General features: G+C 38.0%; 1 protein-coding gene across 2 annotated transcripts in view; it reads left to right on the top strand.

The window, feature by feature from the left end:
* trhr2.L (thyrotropin releasing hormone receptor 2 L homeolog) overlaps window positions 1-6,382 on the top strand; it is a 31,975-nt gene extending 25,593 nt beyond the window's left edge. Inside the window, exon 4 of one of the 2 annotated variants that reach the window (XM_041589119.1) lies at window positions 4,368-6,382. In XM_041589119.1, the coding sequence (XP_041445053.1) occupies window positions 4,368-4,772 (405 nt within the window). In that variant the 3' untranslated portion in view covers window positions 4,773-6,382. 2 annotated transcript variants of the gene reach the window in all.
* Window positions 6,383-17,118: the final 10,736 nt, after the last annotated feature.

The raw sequence follows: 17,118 nt of genomic DNA, 5'->3' as shown, positions 1-17,118 counted from the left end.
AATTGGGCAGCCAACTCAGCTAAGTTACATACTTAATTGGGTTAAAAAAAGTCAAAGCCCATCAAGTTCAACCAAATGAAAGCATCAATACACACACCCCTACTTACACATAAATGATATATACCCATATCTATACTAACTATAGAGTTTAGTATCCCAATAGCCTTTGATATTATGTCTGTCCAAGAAATCATCCAAGCCATTCTTAAAGGCATTAACTGAATCAGCTATCACAACATCACCCGGCAGTGCATTCCACAACCTCACTGTCCTGACTGTGAAGAACCACCTACGTTGCTTCAAATGAAAGTTCTTTTCATCTAGTCTAAAGGGGTGGCCTCTGGTACGGTGATCCACTTTATGGGTAAAAAGGTCCCCTGCTATTTGTCTATAATGTCCTCTAATGTACTTGTAAAGTGTATTCATGTCCCCTCGTAAGGGCCTTTTTTCCAGAGAAAACAACCTTGACAGTCTACCCTCATAATTTAAGTCTTCCACACCTCTAACCAGTTTAGTTGCACGTCTCTGTACTCTCTCCAGCTCATCTACCTGTATATCCCTCTTAGGGACTGGAGTTCAAAACTGCACTGCATACTCCAGGTGTGGCCTTACCAGATACCTAAAAAGAGAAGAACCATGGTTTTATTTAATTTGGGCAAGAGCAGGGGCATTATGTGGGGGGCTAACCATATTTTATCATATTCATAGGCAATCATGAATTGATTTGAATAAGAGACTGGACTATGAATAGGAGAGGGCCTGACTAGAAAGATGAGTAACAAAAAGTAGCAATAACAATGAATGTGTAGCCTGGCTCTCATTGATTCTATTTAACCCTTTATATGCCAGGGCACTTTGATCTTGCCGAACTTCACGTTGCAGCATAGATCAATGTGGAACCGAGAACTGTAAAATCTATGTTGGTGGCATGCTGCTTCTTGAAATGGCACTGTACATTTTATGATCCCTGGCACATAAAGGGTTACACCATGCAATCAGTGAAATAATATTATCAGGTTCACTGCCCTCTCCCACTGAAGCACTTTGGAATGGCTGCTGAAACTGCAGTGCACGGCAAACATTTCCCCATGAAATACAAATGAATGATTTATAAAAGGCTGAAAATTGCTGGATTTAATTGGGGGTTTCCCCTCTCTAACATTTTTGAAATGGAGATAAGAGATGAATTGTGACTCACCATTAAGACAACATCAAACAGTTTGCTGAGAGGTAGAGGAGAACCCAGTATTCATGCTACACGCTCAGTGCCATGGTTACTATTGATGTTCTGTGCTCTGTAATTAGAAAGTAGACTGTTTCCAGATATACTCTTTCTGTATGTCAGTTTTATTATTTTTACGTGACTACACATACTAAATTGCATTTGCTGAGTGCTATAAAATATTCCAAATATTCATATATTTGTATAAGTTTGCAGTGGTGTGCCTTTGCACTAAAATGTAAAATAACGCCTGCCTATTCAATCCAGTACAGAGCAAGTCACATGTATCATTCCACTGAACAATACATTTCCTATAAACAGGGAACAACCAAAAACTGCAAAAGACAATACAAAATATAAAAATTCCACTAATTTAAAAAGAACATAAATCCAGGATGCCCCCTTCCATAGTATCCCGACTCCACTGCCCGAGCCACAATCACCCTCCGCCCCAACATACCCTTTACTTCATGCGACAGCACCAGGGGCCAGGTAGGGAGGTAAAGGCCTGGATTTGTGGAAAGGTCAACAAGGCCCGGGCCTATGGCAACAGGATTTTAGGGGGCGGCGTGCTACAAAACCACACCCACATTGGTTCAGAAACACTGGGGATGCACCAATCCCCATTGCTCCAGTCCTGATGAGAAAGTGGGGCTCAAGGACAAGATTTATTATAAAAAAAACTATAGTGTCCATGTGTACAAAATGCTGGTCACTGAAATCCCCCAAATACCTGCTACAATATCTAGAATCCATGAGAGCTGTGAAGGCCTATTTATTAAAGGGATACTGTCATGGGAAAAAAATTTTTTTTCAAAATGAATCAGTTAATAGTGCTGCTCCAGCAGAATTCTGCACTGAAATCAATTTCTCAAAAGAGCAAACAGATTTTTTTTATATTCAATTTTGAAATCTGACATGGGGCTAGACATTTTGTCAATTTCCCAGCTGCCCCTGGTCATGTGACTTGTGCCTGCACTTTAGGAGAGAAATGCTTTCTGGCAGGCTGCTGTTTTCCCTTCTCAATGTAACTGAATGTGTCTCAGTGGGACATGGGTTTTTACTATTGAGTGTTGTTCTTAGATCTACCAGTCAGCTGTTATCTTGTGTTAGGGAGCTGCTATCTGGTTACCTTCCCATTGTTCTTTTGTTTGGCTGCTGGGGGGGAAAAGGGAGGGGGGTGATATCACTCCAACTTGCAGTACAGCAGTAAAGAGTGATTGAAGTTTATCAGAGCACAAGTCACATGACTTGGGGCAGCTGGGAAATTGACAATATGTCTAGCCCCATGTCAGATTTCAAAATTGAATATAAAAAAATCTGTTTGCTCTTTTGAAAAATGGATTTCAGTGCAGAATTCTGCTGGGGCAGCACTAATAACTGATTCATTTTGAAAAAATTTTTTTTTCCCATGACAGTATCCCTTTAAATTATCAAATTTTAGTGGTTTTAGGGTGTTTTGAAACCACAACAAAACTCACTTTCTCTAAAACCATGAATGTCATGAAATTTATTAAAAAATCCGAACTGGAAAAGTCTGGAAAATGACTTTTTCATATTGTCGCACAAAAGGCAGCGTCAGAAATTTACAAAAACCTCTAAAACCAAGAGTCAAAGGGGTAAATTTATCAAAGAGTGAAGTTCTGCCACTAGAGTGAAATTCCGCAGCTCACAATTCATTTCTATGGGATTTTGAATGGCATATTTATCAATGGGTGAAAGTTCACCCTTTGATAAATACGCCTTTAAAAATCCCATAGAAATTAATGGAAAGTGGCGGAATTTCACTCTAGTGGCGGAACTTCACTATTATCTTCACTCTTTGATAAATTTACCCCAAAGAGAGATTTTCCAGTTTTTGTAAGGAACATCTGCCATTGACTTCTACATGTTTTCGATTGCAGCCAGAGTATTTTCATATTTGGGATTTTTGTTGCATAATAAATCCTGAAAAAGTCACACTTTTCTTCAATGACTTTTTGTTTTTTTTAGGGTCTAAAACCCTGGTCAGAAAAATCTGCAGCTTAATAAATCATCCCTTTAGGTTTGGTGTGTTCAAAAATCAACAGGCCCTATGCACTACCTGCTTTCTCAGGGACCCTTTAAATTCATGAGTTTTTTTAAAAATGTTTCCATTGTTTAATAAAGGTGCTTTTCCATTTTTCATATATAAACTGTAAATATATATATATATACAGTATATCATATAATGGCACCTACAAAATGATTGTGTCCTATGGATGTGTTCTAGAAGGTGTGAGCTTCTGGTAGCGAAACCCAAGGCCACGGCACAGATTTGAACACAGAAATGGACACTGACACAGCCTTTCACGTTTAAACTGCAGCTATACTGGCTTTTATTTTCAAATAAACACAATTCTTCTGCCCACTGGCTTCACATGGGGAATCACATAAACGTCCTGCTTCACACCCTCACTGGTGTCCTCTTTGCTCACGTTTGAGTTTAGCCCTTACTGGCTTTCAGCGGACCACAAATCCCAGAATCCTCTCTGGGCACACTTGAGACACTCTTGTCTCCTGGGAGCAGTTTCTCTTGTCCTCTCTTCAGACCTTTGGAGCTTTCTCCAACTCAGGGGAATCACACTTTTGTTCCCAGGTGCTCACAAGCACTCCTTTCCATGACCCCTCTCCCTCCTCCACTTCAGGAGGTCTCTATGGGGAAGCAGCCCTGAGGTGTTGCTCCACACCTCCTTTTAACTACCACATACCTGTAGTTCATTACTTCTAACTGCCTTTAGTTGGCAGCTGCAAAACCCTTACATGGAGCAAGGGATGGAAACCCACCCTGCTCTCTTCCATCCCCTCCAGGGACCTATAATCCAGCTTTTACTAAGCTGGTTCACCACTTACAACAGCTTTACTAGCTAAAGCACTACACATTTCCCTGGAGTTTCTTATTTCTCCATCCTAATGCTGGTAAAATACACATGATATTGTGCACTTTTGACACACATATCTTACAAAGGTTTATTAGAGCTTTGAGTATATACTTGGATCTGTAGATCCTCCTTCATAAGAACAGAAGTGACATAGCAACTTTGTGCTTGAATGTTAAACAATATTTTTACCTACACAAAAAGTGAAAATACATTTCATAAATAAACTTTGTCATTATGTCTTACAGGTAACAAAAATGTTGGCAGTTGTGGTTGTTTTGTTTGCACTTCTCTGGATGCCCTACCGAACCTTGGTTTTGGTCAACTCCTTTATGGACAAACCTTACCTAGATCCTTGGTTCCTTCTTTTTTGCCGCATTTGTGTCTATGCCAACAGTGCCATCAACCCTGTCATCTACAATCTTATGTCTCAGAAGTTCCGTACTGCCTTCAAGAGACTATGTAAGTGTGGGCATGAGGAGACCCAAAGAAGAAGCATGTACATGACAACTACAAGTTACAGTATGGTGAAAGATGGTGTCAATACTGGTGGGGATACTAAGGACAAGCCAACTCTAGAGAAAACAAATATAATTGCCAAACAGACCAATAAAGCAGGCCCTGAAGGTGATCTCTACTACAGTGTCGTTTAACTTGTCAAGTCTATGTTATGTGCCTTCATGAATATCAGTGTACCTGGGAAATAATCTGTATTCCAAGTAAAAACTTTTATTAATGTCCGAAAAAAATAATAAAATTGTTGCCCAATGATGTCGCAAAAAGGCAAGGTTCAAGGTATAGGTCATTAATATGCTATACATAGTCCAAGAAATTAAATATATACAGGGCTTTGATATGAACACCGACCTTAAACTCTCTTACACTTGCGATAACTAATTCTCTAATAGTTTAGGTATGGCGTTTAATGCTTGTCATCTACAGGTCAGTCATCAACAGTCATCTAATCTATTTGTAAATAACCAAATTAGTCAAACTGACCAGTTTAAGACTCCACTGCACTTTCCGACAGGGAACTTTCTTTATTAAATTAAAAAAACATACCATACCCATTATTGAGGAGATTGATAAAATGACAGAGGTCAAGGAGTTACTGTAAACCACACCCTGAAATGTTTTTATGCAATGTGTTATGGGAGAAGTAGCAGGAACTGACCTTACTCTTGGCATTCCTGTTCAGAATCAATTGGCTGATAATGCTAGGGGAGCTCAAAGGGGATAAAACGGATAGAATCGGGTAATTTCTTGTTTGGGATGTTTTTGAAACAATGTAGCACGGTGACTGCTACAAAAATAATTCATTTATCTAACCCTGCCATAAGCTAAGGAAGACATTTGATTGCAATGGAGGGGTAGTTTGAACTGAAAAAGGCCAAAAACCTCTTCTATTCCTATTGGTAACATAACAGTGTGCAAAATAATGTTACTTAAAAAATTGATAGATAAAGATTCCTATATATATTGTACATGTTGCACAGTTGTTTGGATTTGTTAGTTATATTGTGGCAGTTGTGGTTATGGATATATATATATATATATTTTTATTCAGCCAGATGTCTGGCAGCATTTTAATGTTTTATACGTTTACGTGTTCCTTATACCTCAGATGAAGGGTTGCACTTAATTTTTAGCTGTAAAATAAAAAAAGGCTCCAGTAAAACCAAAGTTATTTCTGTGTGGCAACAGATTCTAATACCTAGATTCAAATTTAGATTGCTAGCACCTCTATCACCAGTGTAATTTTAGTTTTTTATCTCACATAGTTCCAAGTCAGAGAATCTATTATGTACATAAGTCTTCTAAGCAAGTGTCTCTTATTAATTGCCAGACACAATAAATACTCCTTTCATATAGGCCCTCTTCAGTAATGTACATAGACTCCCTATCATTTAGCCTAGCTGGATCAACATGAAATAGCAACCCTTGTATATAAACTGGAACAACATTTTAAAAGCTGTTTAAACCATATTATTGTTTCACATACAGTATAGCCTCAGGTGTTTTTGTACTACCTTGAAGCTCAGCAAGAAACTGCTATCAAGTTCAGGGCAAAAATGTATCTATTGCCTTGAGCAATGTGGTATACATTTCTGTACTTCATTTATTTGGCAGCAGGAGGTTCAGGGTTCTGAGGCACATGTGTGAATGCCAATCCAGAAATATGTATGACTTGGAGTGGAAATGATAACAGTTTGGCAGGCCTATGTATAGAGAAACATACAAATAAAAAAGCTCTTGAAAAGTTTTTGTTCCCTTTAATCTGTGCTTGAATTTCACCCTGTTTTGTTTCACTGGGGAAAAAAAAACTTTATTTGCCAGAAAAAAAAGCAGTAAAATATGCCAGTGGCCTTATTACAATTTCTCTATGCATTATGTGTCGCCAGAAAAAAAAATGCATTTTTTTTCTCTGGAAAAAAACACAGGAAATATTCGCGACGGATTCGAACTAAAAATCGTTCGACTATTCGACCATTCGATAGTAGAAGAACTGTCTCTTTAAGAAAAAACTTCGACCCCCTAGTTCGCCACCTAAAAGCTACCGAGCTCAATGTTAGCCTATGAGGAAGGTCCCCATAGGCTTGCCTATCTTTTTTTGGTCGAAGGATAATCCTTCGATCGTTGGATTAAAATCCTTCAAATCGTTCGATTTGAAGGATTTAATCATTCGATCGAACGATTATTCCTTCGATCGTTCGATCGAAGTATTTGCACAAAATCCTTCGACTTCGATATTCGAAGTCGAAGGATTTCCATTCCCCAGTCGAATATCGAGGGTTAATTAACCCTCGATATTCGACCCTTGATGAATTTGCCCCTAAATAAACCCAATAGGCTGGTTTTGCCTCCAATAAGAATTAATTATATCACAGTTTGGATCGAGTACAAGCTACTGTTTTATTATTACAGAGAAAAAGGAAATCATTTTTAAAAATTTGGATTATTTGGATAAAATGGGGTCTATGTGAGCTGGCCTTTCCATAATTCTGAGCTATCTGGATAACGGGTTTTCCAGATAACAGATCCTGCACCTGTATTATAGCTTCTCCCTGCATTTTGTTTTGCCAGAAAACAAAACCTGCACTTGGAAAAAAAAGCAAAAAGAGTGGCTCCATGTGTGGTTGATGAAATTTCACAATTTTGCAAAATTTTCAGTGAAGTGAAACTGGCCAGTTTTGTTATCACTACCACCAAGTTTTTTGGAGGATTAATAAAAAAAGCAAATATAAATATATTAATGCTCAACAAAGACCAATCTACTTGTATTTTTTTTAACAATCGGGGGGGGGGGGAGGACTGAATGCAGTATAAACAACAAATATTCATTAACACTTTCTTTATATTAGTGCCGTTTTGTACATTGTACACATTGATTGGTTACAGGGACACATGAGAACAGTATGCAAGAAAAATGATTTCCAAGTTGATGGTATGTCTTATTAGTGAGCATGTTTATAAATTATTCTCAAGGTTTGCCCTATAGATCCACCTGTACTTCACTGAAGTCCTGTTTATATATACAGTATTTTGGGGTAAGGGAAATTCCATGATTTGTTTAGTCTCCAGCTATTCCTACAATCCTACAATATAAAATCCAACAGCATAGGCAGAATGAAGACAGTAACCTGCATATAATGCAGCATGTACAACTGGCTCCTAGTATTTAGTGGTGAATTCCTGCAACAGAAAATGCTACATGTGTCAGAGAACATAGTGGGGCTCATTTATAAACACTGCGCAAATTTGCACATGGGCAGTAACCCATAGCAACCAATCGGTGTTTAGCTTATTTTAGTCAGCTGCAAGTTGGACACTGGAAGCAAGTTATTGCCCAGGTGCAAATTTGCCCACTGGTTATAAATGACCCCTAGTGAGTCATTAACTGTTCCATGGAATACTTTTTCTCCCAAGCTGATTGGACACAATCTTATTTATCACATCGTGTGTAGCCTCTTATTTACTTGTTGCAGGAAACAGGCACTTTTTGGATTCTTCAGTACACATTAATATTATGCGCTATACTTCTTTAGGTTTCCTGGGAGCATCAGATTGATCAAACCTCCTCTAATCCCACTACTACTGTTTTCAAAGTATTCAAGTATACTATAGAAATACCTTGCATTAAACAAAAAGAATCTGCACAGTGTAAATACATTTTCCTTATTGCATGTTTAACATATCCTTTGCAAATACATAGCCTCAAATAAAAGCCACAAAGTTTGCCCAGGTAAAATATTTAGATCTGGCAAAACCTGTAGCAAACATTGCACCTTTAATTAACTAACCCCAGTAGAGTCTCAACTGCCAACAGAAATAAGATAATGCAGTATTGGAAACTCTATCAGTAGGCAGCGTATTTTTTTTAAAAACATTTCTTAATTGGAAAAAGTAATTTTGCTCCAAAAAGTAATTTTGCTCCAAAATAACATTACCTTGAAATTAGTCTTAAAATGTGCAATAAGCAATTAAAGTTCACAATTTAATCTGTCTAATGAGCATTAAAGGTATGGGACTTGATTGAGAATGATTGGGACCTGGGGTTTTCTGGATAAGGGGACTTTCCATACTTTGGATCTTCATACCTTAAGTCTACTAAAAAAATATTTTAATTATCATTAATTAAAAGCAACAGGCTTGTGTTGCCTCTAATAAGGATTAATTATACCTTAGTTGAGATCAAGTACAAGGTTCTGCTTTATTATTACAGAGAAAAAGGAAATAATCTTTAAAAATCTTTTGTATAAAATGGAGTCTATTGGGAGATGGCCTTCCCGTAATCTGGTGCTTTCTGGATAACGGGGTAACGGATAATGTATTACGTTGTTAAATGCCATATTCCATTTTTGTTTCTGTCAATTTTTATTCCGTTTACATCTTTTATTTCATAACGCTAATATCTGTTGTTGTTAAATGGTCATCTTATTGACGCTAACCAAAAGATAACAGTCAAAAATATTTTTTCATTAACAATTCAGATTTTTTTAACTTTTAGTAAACCGAAGCCATCTATTAGCGGTTTGGTTGCTGTTGGAAACTGCATTGTTGCAATTAACGGCTTATTTTCAAAAATGATCTCACAGATCTTCAGGTGACTTGCCCCATTTGGAATGCTGCTCTCTATGTAAATAATGTTACTTATACAATCTGACTGCATGGCAACCAGCTTGGTCACTTTCAAAATTTCGGACAGAATAGCAAATGCACAACAGATCCTGAAATGCATGGGATCATGTACTAAAAGCATAGTAACCATTCAGCAGGTAGAATTTAATGGTCACCTGGTTAAACCCAAACATCTTATTGGTTGCTATGGGTTTATGCACCTGGCCAAACTTACTACAGTTCATCACATATGGGGGTAACTGTTTTATTGTGTCTAATTAAACTGTGTGTTTGTTCTGCACTTAGAAACAGTAATTGCATTTACACACTTGCTTAGCATTTCCACAATGCACTTTTTAATATAAAAATCACTGCTTTGAAGTTTGCCAATGACAGGTCAACAAGAGGCATCTGCTTTAAGAAAACCCAAATCATGGAGGATGGGTGAGAACTGCTTGTATATTGCACTCTTAACATTTATTTGTGTGGTATTTACCTTTTATGTTCCATATTGTGGTCTTGTGTTTTGGAGGTAGCAAAGAATGTCAAAAATAAAATATTTATTTCTTGGAAAAAAGATGTTTTTCTTTTATACGGCTAAAGAAAATGCCATTGTGTAAATTCTATACTTGCCCTTTGTTAAAAAAATGGATTACCTTTTTTTATTTTCATATTTATGTGCTGAGGAACATAAAACATTGTCAGACTTCCCATGGAGTAACATATTTACATATAAGAAGCCATTAATTAAGTACAGGGAGGGTGTAAAGTGCTAAAAACAGGTACTATCCATCACAGGGTTTTTTTGCACTTTGCCCTGTCCTGCATTTTAACAAATAGCAGCAAGTCTCCAACTGATAACAAAGAATTCTGCCCTCCCCCAATAATATAGAATAGGCTGTATTGTGCAGCACTGTAATCATGAGGGGTGGGTAAGGGGAGATACAAAGGCATCCCCTCTATCTGTCTTCTAACTTGTGGTTCCAGACACAATGGGTTGCCGGTGGGTGCATAACACAACGGAATCCTGTACTTAGGGGGTTATTTATCAAGGTCCGAATATCCGAGCCTTGAATAATTTGTGGTTTTCGGAGGAAAAAAAAACTATGAATTTTTCGGGATTTATTAAAGTCCAATGGTCTAAAAACTCAGAATCCAAAACCCCGGCATCTAAAAGCTCTCGAGGTCCTGTATAATCAATGGGGAAGGACCCAGTGTCTGAGCTGATGCCAAAACTGATATCTGATGAGTTCAAAAACTATGATTTTTTTTTGTAGATTTCAAAGTTGTTTGCGCAGAAACTACAAACAATTCGGAGTTTTCGGGGAAAGCTCCGAAGTTTGCCCGACCATATTTTTTTGGGTTTTTTTCTTCATAAATAAAGTCCATTCGGCCAAACGGAGTTGCTTGTATTTCTTACTTAGAAATACTCAGATAAATTCGAACCTTGATAAATAACCCCCTTAATGTCTACACTATGACATGCAGTAAGAACAGAACTAATTTGCACCAATCGGTGCTACATAAAGGATTTCCAATTTCTACGTATAATTTCTAGGTATAGTGCATAGCCACAAGTGCTTTTATATGAGCAGTAATGGGTGTTTTTTATGCTTTATACTGGGTTATATACCCTGTAGACTTGCATAATAAAGTTTGTCAGCAGGGGCGTAACTACACAGGAAGCAGACCCTGCAGTTGCAGGGGGCCCAGTAAAGCCATAATTAATGAGCATTTTCAACAGTTTAAGAATTACAAGTATATCACAGTAAGAATTATTTTTCTATCAATTCATTTCAAGAGAAATTGCAATATATCTTGATAGAATGGGTCAACTTACTGATGTTTTGGGTTCCTTAATTGAATTTGCTGTGGGGATCAGTAACATCTAGTTACCCCACTGTTTGTCAGCAAATGTGAAGGCTAACAATGTCATATGAAACATATATAAGGGCTCTTACTCACTGGCGTTCTGACCTGCGCTCCCCTGCGTTCTGTTTTTTGGCGTTCAGCCGCAGGGGAGCGCAGGAATAGACGCATGTTATTATTTCAAATGGGGCTGTACTCAGGCGCGTGTAGGCGCCGAACGCAGGAAAAATGCAGCATGTTACGTCTCAACCTGCGTTCGGCGCCTACACGCGCCTGAGTGAGTACAGCCCCATTTGAAATAATGACATGCGTCTCTTCCTGCGCTCCCCTGCGGCTGAACGCCAAAAAACGGAACGCAGGGGAGCGCAGGTCAGAACGCCAGTGAGTAAGAGCCCTAAGGGTTATCAGGAGGTGGCACTGCATTCTCAGGGGAATGCAGTGTTCTTCTTTTAGAAAGAACAGCAGCAGTCTTGCACCATGGAGAAATCTCTGCCTATGGACGCTAGCACTGGCAATGATGAGTGGGCAAAGCTTTCAAGCTCTCTCTTTGGCACTCCTGGAGGGGTGCTCACATGTTTTTCAATAGAAATTGGAAATTGGAAAGAACATTTTTAGAGCCAACTCAGGCATAGCTGGTGTGCAGGAACTGGAAAGACCCTACAGACTAAATTAGAGATAAGCACTTATGAATTGCTGCTGTTGGCTATTTAAACCAAACATTAATTCTTATTTTGAGCTACTGTATTTGCCATTAAATGCTCTGTGAAATGTTTTCAACCCTGGGCTGGCTTTGCTCTTTACCACTTGCTTGAATGTCTTTACCCCTTCCTTAGCATGTTAAAATAAAATGCCACTAGAACAAGAGGTTGTTGAGTAAAGAATCATTTGAATTGTAATGCAATCAATTAAAGGCATTTATATGTGCGTGTACAGTAACCATTTTTTCTCATGCAATATTCATCTCCGCTAAAGCAACATGTTGTTCAATTTGCACTATAATTGTTGCATGTGAGTGTAGAGAGAGCAGACCCAGCAGCTACTGTATTGAACTCCTCCATATATACCATTAGCAAGAACAACAAAATGCTCTTCTTTCTAGTGTCTTCTTCTTTCAAACCTTTCCCTGCAGCTCTAGTGTAACCTGTTTTGTTTCTCTGGATAGGAGGATATCACTTCCGCTCCTTTTTCTTGCTATACACATTTGCGTTAGACTTGGGGCAGATTCAATTACAGTGAAGTGGCCATCGCTAGCGTAATTTCGCTAGAAATCCAATCCGCAGGGACATCGCAAGTCCCCTATCAAAAGAAATACTGCATTTATTTCCTTCTATTGTGTACACATGGGCTTCTGTATCAGACTTCCTGCCTTCAGCTTAAACCTCATTTCCCTGGGCAAGAGCATGCTCAGTTTGCTCCTCTTCCCCCACCCCTCCCTTCTCTACTAGGGATGTAGCGAACCGCCGATAATGTGTTCGCGAACGCCGTTCGCGAACACCGGCAAAAAATGCGAACAGTTCGCGAACAGTTCGCGAACTTCGAACATCCGAAAATCGTTCGATTCGAACGATCGAAGGATTTTAATCGTTCGATCGAACGATTTTCGTTCGAATCGAACGAAAATCGTTCGATTTTAGCGATCGAATGGTCGAACGATTTTGACGCGAACGCCTATTGGCGAACGTCGCGCGACGTTCGCGAACTTGCGGCGGACGCGAACAGCCGATGTTCGCGCGAACAAGTTCGCCGCAGAACAGTCCGCGACATCCCTATTCTCTACTGTAATCTGAGCCCAGAGCATGGAGAGACTCAGGCAGGAAGTGATGTCACACCACATTAATACTGCAGCTCCTATCCTAAACAAACAGAGAGTTTCTAGAGCTTTTTACTCAGGTATGGTAAAACATTCTAAAGAATAAATATTGCATTCTAGCTTGCACTATTGCAGCTAATCTATTGGCAATAAAATGGCTCTGTAGCTTTCCTTCTCCTTTCACTAACAGGCACAGACAACAATTCAACAGTGAACAGGACTGCCGATAGCGTTCATTCGCACTCTATCGCCAGTCGACTTTTCGCTCAGCTGAATGGTCGTTGATCCGCAAATTCAGTAGAGTGCAGATTTTACTGAACATTACCTCTTTTGCCTTCAACACCTTAGACCAGGCGAACTGCAAAAATGAAGCACGATCTTCGTTAATCTTCTGTCACTTACATCATATCCTGTCTGCCGAAAATGCTTTAAAGTTACAAAAACGCTGGCGACTTTTCCTTTTTGAGCAGGATTGCCTGCAAAAGTCCTAAAAAACTTTATTTGGCTTAACATTTTTCCCCAGACATTTGAGAACATATGGAACATATGGAGTATTCATTTTGCAGTGGGCTCATGTGTAATTCATAATATTAACACTTTTGTCTTTATTAAGGTTTCTTGGGCATTTATAATAACAAGTGGTAACTTCAAGCATTTGCACCAACATCTTTAATAAAGACAGACGTCCATACAACTTTAATGTACCCATCCTATTCAAATTGACCTAAGCTTAAATTAATTGCAAATTTTCGCTAGACACAAATGAACGCTAACGAATCTTCTCTATGATATGCTCTCACTGAAGAAGTATTACTAGCAAAAATTTCGCCAGCGTTCGTCGCCCAGGAGGCAACTTTGCATTTTAGTGAATTAGCGTAGTGGTTATGTTACTGCACCCAGGCACTTTGATTTTTTTGTAACGTGAGTGCCGGCTAATTTTGATGCTACTGTATAAAAGCTACTGTATAAAAGAATTTATATATATATATATATATATATATATATATATATATATATATATATATATATATATATATATATATATAAATATATACTGGAGCACTCACATGCAAAATAGGCAACTGCCTGGGTGCTGGTTACATAATAATACAAATAGCAACCAAAAAAACACTTTTGTTTGCACGAATCAAGTCCTGTGAGTGCGGTTTTTTTGGTTGCTATTTATATATATATACATTTGTGATGGTATGGAATGCTTTAACTATTCATGCATGCTTTGAATCACAAGGATTTTTAACTTAATGGTTTCTGTAATCATGAATCCTGCTTTGGAATTCTTTCAGCTGATCATTTAAATATGTTCTTCCAAACTTTTGAAATTAATATGTGATCACTATTCTGTGTTTTCTTTGAAAAAGGACAATCTACATCTTTCATGCAGGTGTTTGCCATTTAGGTTGAATCGTTTCATATTCAATCAAATCCACTGATTATGTTCCTCTTTCTTCGATGTGCAGGCTGCAGAGCCACTTCAAAAGTAAAGTGGATACAAAGTATGAGCAGACAGGGCGGTGACAGTTGGTAAGAACACGATTGGAATAGGAACACAGAAGCAGGTTAACACATTTGCTTCCTCTGCTCTGCCATGTCATTGTGGCACCTATGGAAAAGTGATATACTCGGAATCATGATTAATTTAGTGTGTACATTTTAGAACCACAAATAGGGTGGTTGGAAATAATAATAATAATAATATGTTGGAAATAATATTATAATATTAATATGTGGGAAATATAAATATACTATTCAAGAACCTTGGCAGAACAGTAAAATCAAGGATTCCAATTTTATGCACCGTATAAATTATACATATATTTGTACGGTGTCTCTGTGGTATCACTATTATCTCCGATTATCCTGCAAAACATTTTTGTCTATTCCCACTTTGCCTTACCTAATAGCTACAGCTAGAGAAATATTTATTCTTCCAAAACGGACCTTTATCTTGTTGTTTGGGAAGATAAACATCAGCACGGCCTGGCAAAGAAAAAGATTACAGAGGCTGAAAATATCCAAATAATGATTCTGTGGAAAAGTAATTATCACCAAGTTAAAGCCCCTAACAGCTTGTTTTAGTGAAGGAGCAACAACAGTATGTTATAAGATCATATTGTTATAAGTTCCATCCGTACACAAAAAGGGTATTTTGACATAGTATTTGAGTTACTATTTCATGCCACAAGTACATATACAGGTCTGGAACCTGTTATCCAGAATGCTCTGTACCTGGGGTTTTCTGGATAAGGGGTACGGTTTCCATAATTTGTATTATAATACACAAAAGCTATGAATATCTTGTAAATGATATCCTTATAAACAGTGACTTCTGATGTCATCAGTTATAAACGGTGAGTTCTGATGTAATTTCTGTCACATGACTCACTGAATTTGTGTATTATAATAAATAAAGTACCCCCAGTTGTAAAATATGAGGATATTAGAACTTACATCAGAGTTCCATGACCCGTACAAAAACACTCGGCCTTTGGCCTTGTGTTTTTATATGGTCATGAAACTCCTCGGTAACTTATAATATCCTTATATTTTACAAGAGGGGGTACTTTATTCACTATATCATACTTTAAGGGGTTTATTTACTCAACCTCGATTTTTTTCTGATCAGGGTTTTTGGGCAAAAACTGAAATATTTAGTGGAAAAAAATCAAAATTTTCAAGATTTATTATACCCCAAAGCTGCAAAAAGTTAACCCGTCGAAGTCATGTAGAAGTCAATGGCAGATATCAAAAATTGAAAGATTTGGGCATCAAATCTGAAAAATTTGTAGGATTTAGGTTTTTGCTCGTTTTATCGAGTTTTTTCCCCAACGCAACTTTTTCGAGTTATTTAATTGATAAATGAGATAAAATCGTGGATGGGAGTTTGGTCAAGCTTGGTTTAAAAAAATATGAGATAAATTCGAGTTTTAGTAAATAACCCCCTAAGTGTACTTAAAATTATTTAAATATTACATAAATTCAATAGGATTATTTTGCCTCCAATAAGGATTAATTTAATTGGGATCAAGTATAAGGTACTGTATCATTATTACAGAGATAAATGGAATCATTTTTAAAACTTTGAATTATTTAATTATAATGGAGTCTAAGCCTGTAATTCTGAGCTTTCTGGATAATTGGTTTTACGGATAACATATAAATGCTTTGTGTATGAACTTACTCTGACATATTACAAATAGTGGAGCGTAACACTTTATTGGTGACTTTTTTCCCCAAATGCATTCAACTAAATTAGCGTTTTTTCTTATGGCGACTTTTTCTCGGCGTCATTTTTGTCTCAGGGAATTTTTGCGTGGCTAATTTTTGACATAGTTTCGCGAAAAAATGTGCAGATGGCGAAATGTGGAATTCGTGAATCCATGGCTGGTAAGAAAATTCGCTCATCACTAATCATAAAGCATACCGGATTAACCAGACAGTCAGTCCTAGCCTGATCTATCTGGACAGTTACTAAAACTGAGCAAGCGTTGCACTTTTTACTACGTTACCTTTTTTTAGTTTCCCTGTTGTGTAAGCAGTACCTATTTACTCTTTCTATATATGTGAGGAACGTATGTGTAGCTAGGGAGTATTGGTTCAGCTCAGGGCTAATGGGCTTGTTGTCATCAGTGTTGCTCAGTTACAGCCTATTAACTCCTGATTTAGTCTCTTTAAAATATGCTTGCTGCATGCTGAGCTTGCCAACCAATAAGGTGACCTATGATCTGCCCTTCAGCTTTCTAGAACTATTTGTCATTATCTCTGGTCATTTAAAATGTACCTCAAGGAATGAAAAGCTATCTTGTATATCTAATTTATTCCACAAATTTATATATAGCAACTAGGGATGCACCGAATCCAGGATTCGGTTCGGGATTCGGCCAGGATTCGGCCTTTTTCAGCAGGATTCGGATTCGGCCGAATCCTTCTGCCCGGCCGAACCGAATCCGAATCCTAATTTGCATATGCAAATTAGGCGAAGGGAGGGAAATTGCGTGACTTTTTGTCAGAAAACAAGGAAGTAAAAAATGTTTTCCCCTTCCCACCCCTAATTTGCATATGCAAATTAGGGTTCGGATTCGGTTCGGTATTCGGCCGAATCCTTCGTGAAGGATTCGGGGGTTCGGCCGAATCCAAAAAAGTGGATTCGGTGCATCCCTAATAGCAACCCAACCGATGAAAGA

The sequence above is a fragment of the Xenopus laevis genome, chromosome 4L, assembly GCF_017654675.1.
Source record: "Xenopus laevis strain J_2021 chromosome 4L, Xenopus_laevis_v10.1, whole genome shotgun sequence".
NCBI lineage: Eukaryota > Metazoa > Chordata > Amphibia > Anura > Pipidae > Xenopus > Xenopus laevis.
This window is presented reverse-complemented; position numbering and strand designations above follow the sequence as displayed.